The following is a 10,971-nucleotide window of genomic DNA, read 5'->3' on the forward strand; positions in this document are numbered from 1 at the left end:
TTTATGAGATAGTATTTAATAAAACTCTCTAGTGGGTTAGAAAAGGAATGAACACGTAAGCATAACCATTAAAAGGTGTGATTTAAGAGGGAATGAAGAGGAAACCTGCATTCGTAGACTAGTTTGGCAAGAAATCCTATAGCCATTAATGTGAGATTTGAAGGTTAAAAAAAGAAACAACACCTCCACACGTGTTTTCACTAACTTATCAATTCTAAGTCTGTTACTTTGGCATTAAGGTTGAAAGAAATTTTTATAACGAAAATTCATAAATTTTAAGTGTTTGAACGAAATTCTAAATTGCTTTTGAATCCAACGTTTTAATAAAGTGGTGGACAGTGGTGCCTACTTGAACTATTGGGAATCAAAGCAAGGAAACCAAATAACATAATTAACCTAGTAAGGTGTTTCTTTTCTATTGATGATAAAAGAAATGTGGTTTAACCTTGAAAATTAAGGTAGCCAACAAGAGTATATTTGATTTTCAAAATGGCTTTAACTTTAACCAAAACGACTCTTCCATGTTATATACATAATTAAAAGGGCACCAAACTTTATACTCTTCCCAAGCTATCTCCTTCACTCCCTTATGTTCAATTACCAAATACAATTGGAACCGAATTTGCATGTAAAATCTAGTATAATGACTATGTGGTTTTGAATCCCAAAACAAGATTTGAGAGTGAAAGTTTGAAACTTAGATTAAGCAATAGGCATTGTCCATAGTGGAAGATGAACAAGTTACTGAAAACATAAAGACATGCAAGAAATGATGAAGGGCCAAAGTCACGTGCACAACGCAAAATTTTTATATGAAGTGGCTGAAATTGTAGCATTAGGACATGCTGTAGCTTTAACCATCAAGTATAACGCTACTTTTAATGAACACTTTCTTTCTGGTTATGTATCAAAATTGTAGCAGGAGTTAACCATTTCATTCACATAGATATAGCTCCACTGAATTTCAAGATCTTAAAGGAGATTCCCAATTTACTAGAACTAGACTTAACATCTAGAACCAAGATATCTACAGTGGCAGATTTTCATCAGTTTAAGCTGGAGACAAAACCTGACTAAACAGTCACAGCCAAACGTACCTAGCTAACAATAGGCATTTCCGATTGATTTATGGGTTCGGAGCCATCTTGTCATATCATTCTGATACAAGATCATGATTCATGAGGAATCAAAACCTAGGATCTAAACCCCTCTCAAACTAGCTCCCATCGTACCCCTTTTTCCACCTTGTAATTTGTTTCTGCCAATTCTTTTATATATATATATATATATATAACCCAAACTTTTTTATTTTTTGGTTAAACTCGTGAGAAGGAAAGAAAGAGTGTATGAAACAATGAATTCTGATTGTGACTTGGCATTACCTAATTTGAGGGTAGAGAATTTACTAAACCGTGTTTTCACGTTACTCTTTACAGGGAACCAAATCCTATAAAGATAAACTGAGCGAAGATAGGAAAGAAACATATTGACTTCTTCACCGACTGTGCAAACAACTATACACAGGTAGCAATGACTGATATAAGCTAATCTTGAGTACCCAAACTAGAACAAAAAATGGGTTCGAGGAACTCTCTCTCTCTCTCTATTTTTTTAATGATAAAAATTAGGGAAAGCTGTTGAGCTGAAACAGCTGTAGTCCTGAGTCCTGTAAAAATAACAAAATAAGTGCAGCTTCATTGTACTATAACTTCTTTTCATGAAGCTCCCATAGAAACAAAGAAAACAAACTCATGATCTTCAACAAAAACAATGGTCACATTAAAAATGCAGTTAATTAGATAAAGACACGTTTATGCTTGCACCAAATAACCCACTTTTTCTCACCATTGAAGATAATCCTTGTTTCTTTTGTTCTTATTACTATAATGGTGTAGTTTACAATGCTAAGAACATTACACATTCACGGACGTTACGCAACCACACTACCAAGAAGAAAAGGAAGAGATATACTGTAGAAATTAAATTAAATTACCTAAGGCTTTAAATAAATTAACCACTGTGTAAAAAAAAGATAAAAACCACAGTGCCAATTTATGAAACTGACCTATAATTAAGACGAATCCAAGCAGCTTTAGTATATACAAAAAGCATGAAAAAATTTCACTTCTCAATCCTTCATGAACATCTCATAACTTTTTATCTTAACTTTTTTACCATATGCATCAGAACTTCCTCGGAAGAGACATTCCTGCACTGGGCGCCGTCGAATTCTCCACCAGGCTAACTTTCATCATCATATTCAGGAGCTGGTAAATTAAGATCGAACAATTGAGCAGCAGATGATTTCTCAGGAACCTTATCAGCAACAGCTAAGTAAGTAAAATGACTTTTCTTGTGCCCACCAAGTGCTTGACCCGACTGAAACACCTTGTCACAAAACGGGCACTCAAAGATTCTTTGTTGTTCAATCTGATCACCACCACCAGAACCACCACACTCTTCTCCTTCAGCTTCCTCTCCTTCTTCGATAGAAGCCCTAAAAACCTGCTTGTTCTTATGACTAGTTCTATGCCCACCCAAAGCCTGGTGAGATTTAAAAACTCTGTTGCATGTCTCACACTTGTACTTTGGGTGAGCTTTGGCACCAGGGTTAGTGACGCAAAACAAGTCATCATCATTATTCTCATTTTCATCCACATCGTAGTCACCGTCACCGTCAAGTTCTTCTTCATCGTCTATGGACTCATAATAGACTTCTTTTTGCTCTTTTTTAATAGTAGTCCAACTATCCCTAGAAAGCATCAAAAGACACATCGCAGCATCTTCACTAGATAAAGTTTCAGTTTCAGCGGGGATTACTGGAATAACAATCGAACTTACCGAGTCCGATGGTGAGCCCACTATGTTCAACACAACCTTACGAAGTCGTTTGGATCTTCTCCCAGTTGGATTCCTGGGAGACTCGGTCTCGCTAGAAAGTTCAGATCGATAAGGCTGCATGTGATTAACCTCACTGAAAGGATCACGACTAAGGGCAGAAGAAGGAGGTGGAGATTTATTATTGTTGGGTGGTGGGGTTGAAGAAGAGGATGGGAGGCTGAGTTTTGGAGGAATCGGGAGTTTAGCCAAGTGAGATCTCATATGACCACCCATGGCTTTGCCACTGGCGAACCTTCTGTTGCAGATCTTACACGTTTTGCTTTTCTTCTCCATGGCAGCAGCGACAAAATAGTAAGCGAAACGAATAGAAGAAAGAACTCTCACAAGAAAAAAACCAAGGCCAGAAGACGCTACATATATTTGGGGGAAGAGAGTGAGTGAGTGAGGGAACTTAAAAAGGGGAGTAGGTAGCAACCATTCGTTTGGCGAATGGGCGCAAAACAAGAAAGGCCAGAGCGACTCCGATCTTGCCAAAATTAAAAATCACCTACGTGTGTTTTTTCCAATTTATTAAATTATTATTTTTTAAATAACTGTCATCATAAATTCCTAGCGTGGCAATGAGATTCATAAACGTTTGAACATCAAAGACAGGAAAATGTATATAAGTCACTCCTAATTGCATGACTCACCTGAATTAAAAGCTTATACTGATAAAAATAATCATGTGATTATGCTAATATAAACATGAATGCTAAAAAACAAATCAAATATGACATAATTCAATATTAGAGAATATGTAAAAAGCTTATGAATTTAATACTTTAGTACATATAAATAAGATGATCAACCCTCAAATGCCTCCTACAATTGAGAAAGATAAATGGATGTCAATTATTAAAATAGTTCCATTTCAATCTAATATCTCTTATTATATTATAAATTTTTTGTCCCTAGCTTTATTAACATGTTTATATTTATATTTCTTAACTTTGAAGAACATCAATAATGATTTTTTGTAATGGGATTCAATCTATTAACAAACATTTTTTTTTTAGAAATTTATCTAAAAGAAAGTTACCTATAAAAATAAAGTGGTTAATTTTTTTAGGGTTTTATCTTTTTCTTTTTAAGCATTGAAGTTGAAAATAAAATAAAATTTGTCATTTTTCATTTAGGATGCGCAGATAATAATTCTTTGACTTTTGACCATTATTATAATTAAAATATTGGATACGCACTTATCATGTGTGATCTTGAAAATTTAGTTACTTTATTTGTAAAAAAAAAAATCTTAGTTTGTGGATTGTGAATAATATCTGTATTTAAAATTTTAACATAATATCTAAAAAAGTGTTTAAACTATTGAAAAAAAATTCAAATAAGTTATTATGGTTAATGATTGATTTAGCTAAAATTTTATTTGTCATTTTATGTCATATGGTATTAACGTGACATGGTTATGATATGAAAATATGATATGTTGATATATTATAATTGATGATAATATTACATATATATTCATTTGATATGATAACATGATCCTATGGTATTTTTTATTTTCTACATCAACACTATTTCAACCTAATGTAAATATAAAATGACAAATAATAATTAGTTCATCATTAATTATAAAAGTTTATTTAACTTAAAATTAAAATACAAAAACTTGATTAAACGTAATAAAAAGTAAAATGATTAATAATTTTTAGAGTTTTATTTTTTTTTTAATCATGAAACTTGAAAATGGAATAAAACTTGTCATTTTTCATCTACCATATGTGGATGATAATTCTTCGACTTTTGACCATTATATGTTATAATTAAAATATTAGATATGCACTTATCATTTGTAATTTAAAAAATTTACTTACTTTATTTGTAGAAAGATTTTAGCTGTGCATGACATGTGCGTGTGAATAATATTTGTTTTTAAAATTTTGGTTAAAAATTCAAATAAGTCTCTGAATTATATAAGAAAAATCAATTAAATTCTTATACTTTTATTATATTCAATTAAATTTCTGAATTTTTATTTAGGATCAAAATAAGCTTTCATTAACTTTTGACTAACTTTCATTTTTTAATAGTTTAGTTGGCATTTTTATACCATGTCATTTACTATGTGACATGTTGACATTTGAATTTTTTTTTAAAAAAACCAATCAAAATTTTGTTTATAATGGGCATATAACCAAAGGTATTGATAGCCAAGGAATCAGTATAGTGAAATATTCGAACATGGAGAGGCCCTTAAGTCACGACAAATGGGACTGAAGGTGATATTCAAATGAAAAGAGGAAGTGGGTAAGAAGGGAGGAAAAAGAACCATATACAAACAAATTAAAAGAGAAACTATATACCTAGTGGCCACTGTTAGATTCTCAATGATAAAGGACCCAAACTCTGAAATGGGTCAAAACAAAAGTAAAATGAGTGCTCTTGGAGATTTTTGTAACAGAGGCTCCTAAATAGGTGAAAACCTCTGACATTGATGGTGAGCTTCTAGTAAAGTTTGACAGATTATAGGAAAAGCTGATATGATCTCAGCCAAATGGTGAAGCATTTTGGGCTGCACTTCCTAAAGCATCTGATTTTGCTAATATGAATATCAAGTGGCAGATGATGTACATGGCAAATAATGTGGCAATAGTTCTTACTACCTAAGAATTGTGTGTTTACTTTTTTTTGTCTCGTCATATGTCTAAAAATTATTGAGCGAGAAATTTGAAAAAAAAAACATCAAATTAAGTTTTCATTATCATCCTATTTCATGTTTAACCCTAATTTAGGGTTTTTATTAAAAAATTAAGAAATGATATGAGAAAAAAAATCCCTAACTTTTATTGTGTTTAAAAAAAATTCTACTATAATTCTCAAATAAAATCTAATGCCATTCTTATATAATTTGATTCCAAAACACACCTCTTGAAAACTTAATACTAATTAATTAGTTCCTAACAGATAATTCCACGTGGATACAAAAACCAACATTAAAAAAATCTGATTCCAATGAAACTGCCTAAAATTTTCACAAAAATACTGAAATAAATGAAAAAAATTCATTACTTAAAATAAAATAAAAACACAACAAAAAAATCATCAAAGAAACTTAGAAAAATTTTCATCTTGGAAAGTTTGTTCCAAGGCTTGAAGGAATATATGTTGCTTCCAAAGGCCATTGCCCTTGCTTATATGTCCCAAATTCTCAACAAAACAGCCTAACTTGTGATCTGAGACTTGGAATTGGGATAAATCGCGTCAGGAAACTGAAATATCGTAATCACTAACAGGCATCTGTCTACGATTATAAATTGTTTAATGGGGCATTGTGAAAAAGATAAAGAAATCATGAATTTTTTGGGTTTTTTTTTCCTTTAAGCAAATTGTTTCAACTTTTTTTTCTCCATGTGCAATCCAACTGCTTGCGTTGATTGCCATGTATAGTGGTATTTTTGGAAACAGATTACCATTACTTAACTATTTAACATAATAATAACCTAAAATTAATATTTAATGCACTCAATGAATAAATGGCTTACCAGCGGTCTGCTCCGCCTCATCTGTTCAAAATCTACCCTTCCACCACCTCCTCCCCAGATTCTGACAAATCTCCTCTTAGTGACATCAACGAGCTTTACTAGAAACTAAAAAACCTATGAAACCTTGGAAAGCAGAGTTGAGCAAAGTATCAAGATAATGGACAAGTGCGCCCACTATCTTCACTGACAGCACATTGATGATAAGAGTATTCAATTGGTCAATCTTACTTTGATTGACATTGTGAGAGTGCTTGAGAAAGAATTTTCTGATAGGGCAAAGAATGCTGACCAACGGGCCCCGTTTCAACGGCGGGTCAAGAATGCTGCGACTACCGATTACTCGGATGGCTCTGGTAACTCAGATGGCTTTGGTGGCTCTGATGGTTCAGGCAGCTTAGATTGGTTTTACTTTAAGATAAAATTCTCTTTATTTTTAAGTTTTGATCATATGTAGATTCATTGATTTTATTTTGTTTCAAATGCGTAAATAGTATTAATAATTAAAAATATTTAAAATATCTATTTTCTTTTCAACTCTTTTTCTTTTTTAGATTAGTCAATCATTTGATAGGAATTGGCGCTCTTTGATTAAATTCGATCAACTGGTAAAGAGCTTCTTTTGAACAAAACAGAAAAAAATTAAAAATTATAATTTATAAAATAATAATTTTTAAAATTAATGAAAAATAAATCTGTTCTAAACATATTACCATGTCGTGAACTAATAAAAATATTAATGATTGATTACTATTAAACTTATTATATCCATTTAAAGATATTCCTTTTAAATGAATTATGTATTTTCAATACTCATGGACTCCGCATAAAATAATAGTGGAATTATGATCAAAACTCATAAATGTAAAGTGTTTTACCCTTTTCTTTATCAAGACTCAATGATATGATACCTTAATGCTTGAGTATAAAAATGTTCAGATGTGTCAAGAGGGATTTTTGTGTCCTGCTCTCTTGTTCTGACTTGCTGCTAAGTTTTTGGTAGTTTTTTTTAAACCTCATATTAAGTTTTGTTTAGTAAGCGAAAAATAAGAAATTTTTTTTGTGTAAAATATTTTAAGGAAAATTTAATATTTTTTATTGTTTAAATAAATTTTTAAAAACATTTTCTATTATTTGAATCATCTTGTGAAAAATATTTTTCATTAACGACTGGCACACTTATTTGGGTATTAAATTAAGAATGGAATTGAAATGAAGAAAATCAATATTGATATTTTTTAAAATATTTAACCACATATTATAACGAAAGTAAACTCTAATTTTATATAAAAATTTTCAGCTCATCATTTTTTTTACCATAACATTATAAAAATATTAATATTTATCAATTGTGTAAATCATCTAAAACTTATATATATTTATAAATATGTATTCATGACGATAATTGAAATATTTTTTGTTATAATTATTAATAAAATTTATTTAATTTATAAATAAAAATATTAATTATATTAAATGATTTCATTAAAAAATATATTTTTTAATTTCTCGTCAACTTACCATGACAATCCTGCAACAAAGAGTTTCCGATTGGGAAAAGGATGAGTGGAAGATGAAAGAGATGAACAATAGAACTGCGACGTCGAGTAGGTTGGGTTATCAACTATTGTTGAAGATCTTCTAGCAATGAACCTAATACAGATTTTCTTCATTTCTCCGCCAAAGATTCACCACTCTGTTTTGCTTCCAAGCACTACTTATTTCTTTTCCGTCTGCTTGTTGCTCGATCTTGTTTATTGACAAAATTATGATAAATGAATTTCCCCTATATATATATATATATACTTATTATTAAATTTATATATTTAGATAATTTTGACGATAAATTTGTTTGAAGAAAACAATAATTTCAACTATTTTATATTAAATTATTTATTAAGTTTTTCCAATTTGAGATAAATAATTATAAAAATTTCATTTCAATTAATGATATGAAAGAGTCATAATATTTAAAAAATGTACAGATTCTGTTCAGTAAATACTTAAATTAAAATTAGTTAAAGTACTCAACAGATCTATTGTATTATTAAGTTTTTGATCAATCTAATCCATTTACCAATAACTGAATAATTTAGTCAATGTGTTTTGAGATTTTACGCAATTAAACCCCTTTACCTAACTCCATTTAAAGATGCTGACAAGTAAAAAATATTTTGCCTTTTTTTTTTCTTCTCTTTTGTCCATAACTAAATCGTTTTGATGAGACTACTAAAAGCAAATTTAAATTTTTTTTCCCATTTTTCCTTATTTCCTTCTCTAGCTCTCTTTTCTCTCTAGACTAAGGTTGAGCTTCAAACCCAAAATTCAGTCGTCAATAGTTGTTGTTGCTGACTGTCGACTGCCAATCTCTAGTGGTAGGAAAATCCAATAAAAAACACAAAAGAGATTTTTTTTTTCACTTTTTTTCATGTAGTTTTTTCAAAATCTATCTCAATTTTCCTATATCTTAACAGGTCTTTATATTATTAAATTTTTCATCAATCTAATCCGTTTATTTATAACTAGTTAATTTAGTTCATGTGCTTTGAGATTTTATACATCATAATTTCATATGTAAATTATATGAAAAACCTAGAAAAACTTACAATCTCAGTTGAATTATATTAGATCCTCCCATTAGGAACTAAAAAATAAAGCTAAAAAAGTAAACAAAAAAAATTTGAATTACCCCTTAGCTTTATTCAAATAATTCAATACTAAAACATTGAAAATGGCATGCTAAGCTCTACTTCCACTTTAGCTTTAACCAACTAAGAGGTAATAAAAAAATGGAAAGTAGTAAAAGAAACAAATTTATGAAGATACCACAAAAAATATTTAAGAAACAAAGCAAAGGGCAAAGCAATTTGCTAATAGATGAAGCAACCAAAAATTATCTACATATGAAAAATTATATATATACAGAAACGAAATCAAAGGACAAAAGCACCATAAACTTTTCTACGTTAGATTGTCAAGCAATTAAAGTCATCTCACTCCTACAATTAAAGGAAAACAAAATAGAAAACATTAACTATCATCAAGTAGAAAAAAAAAAAAGAGAGAAAAATTAATGAAAAAGAAAAATAGAGACAAAAAGAACATAATTTACAATAAAGTAAATCTGCAATCCAAAAAAAATATACAGAGAGATGGATAGAAAGATAGCAGAGAGAGGAGAAGAAAGAGGGGTTCTTGACAGTGGCCGGCGACGTGAATGGCAGCGAAAGGAGAGAAGGCAGATGTTCTTTCTTTATGTGATCGTAAAGTTTAAAGAAAAGACACCTTTGATGTTTACGGAACCTTACACCTTGCTCTAAAAAGGGGAATTTTTTAATGAATTGAGATCAGGGTTTTAATTATAGGGGAAGACAAAGAATCAAAGAATTTAGGGTCAGTGTTTCAAAAGAATTGGAGCTTTTTGAAGTTTGAATATTGAAAGATTTTGACTCTATTTTTTTTTTGTTACATTTAAGGGGATTTCCAATTTAAGAGAAAGAGAGACTATAGACAGTAAGATGCAAGGGTGTTATATTTTAATTACAGCAAAGAAACATAAAAGGTATTAATTTTTTATAAGTTGCAAAGTAAAAAGTACATCTAAATTTTAAATTTTAAATATTGTGGCAAATTCTTTAAATGCAAAAATGAAAGTGCAGTTAAAATAGTGTAATTAAAACCCATGTATGTTGTAGTTTTTTTTCGGGTTTGAAATTTAAACTTTGATTGAGTTTGAATTCATTATTGGAGTTACTTATAATCAAACAAAATTAAGTTGAATTTAAATGTATTTTTATATGAAAAACAAGTATAAGATTTCAAGTTAATAACGAAGGTTTTATGTTAACTTAAGATGTAAATGAATCAAGTTGAGCCGAGCTTAGATTTGTTCAAGCTTATTCATTTATGAGGAGACATGTTCGAGCCAGATTTGAGTTTGAATAAAATTTTGGATTTCTTGTTTGATTTCAGCTCCATTAATTTTTGGCGAAAATTGAGCTGGGCAATAAAATTTTTATGAGTAATTTCATTTAAATCTTTTCTAATTTCAACTTTTTTTCATATGATGCATTATGATTTTTTTCAATTAATACCTTTTGAATATTTTTTTTCAACTAGTATCTTGTAGATAGTTTTTAGATCATAAAAGATTAAATTGTTAATTTTGTTCTATAAAATTATCCAAATATCCTTACTTCAATGTTAACTTATTTATTCACACTCAAGAATTTTTTGTAATTTTATTAAATAAATTTAGTAGCTTAATTTTTGTGAGAATAAAAGTTATCAAACTGCTAATTAAAAAAAATTATAGCATTCTAATTGAGAAAAAAGAAGACATAAGTTTTAATGTGTAAAAAATAAAAATTATAAGCGGTATATGTGAAATTTATCTAATTGTCATTCAGATAAATAATTTTTTCCAAATATCGGTTACTACATACAAAATTTGAACCGGGCTGAGAATATCCTGGCTATTTGGGCCCACCAAACTTTATAGTCCAATTTCAGGCCTACCATACCTAAACCGACTTAAAAAAATAGACGGTCAAGATTTTATCTGAATACACCATAACAAGCTTCGTGGGAA

General features: G+C 29.8%; 1 protein-coding gene across 1 annotated transcript; it reads right to left on the minus strand.

Annotated features, from left to right (window-relative positions):
- Positions 1–2,241: 2,241 nt before the first annotated feature.
- On the minus strand, positions 2,242–3,174 carry LOC110418598 (C2H2-like zinc finger protein). Its single transcript, XM_021431374.1, has one exon. The coding sequence runs from the start codon at positions 3,172–3,174 to the stop codon at positions 2,242–2,244; it is 933 nt and encodes a 310-aa protein (XP_021287049.1).
- Between the last annotated feature and the right edge of the window lie 7,797 nt (positions 3,175–10,971).

The sequence above is a fragment of the Theobroma umbraticum genome, unplaced genomic scaffold, assembly GCF_002168275.2.
Source record: "Theobroma umbraticum cultivar Fairchild unplaced genomic scaffold, ASM216827v3 scaffold_50.0, whole genome shotgun sequence".
NCBI lineage: Eukaryota > Viridiplantae > Streptophyta > Magnoliopsida > Malvales > Malvaceae > Theobroma > Theobroma umbraticum.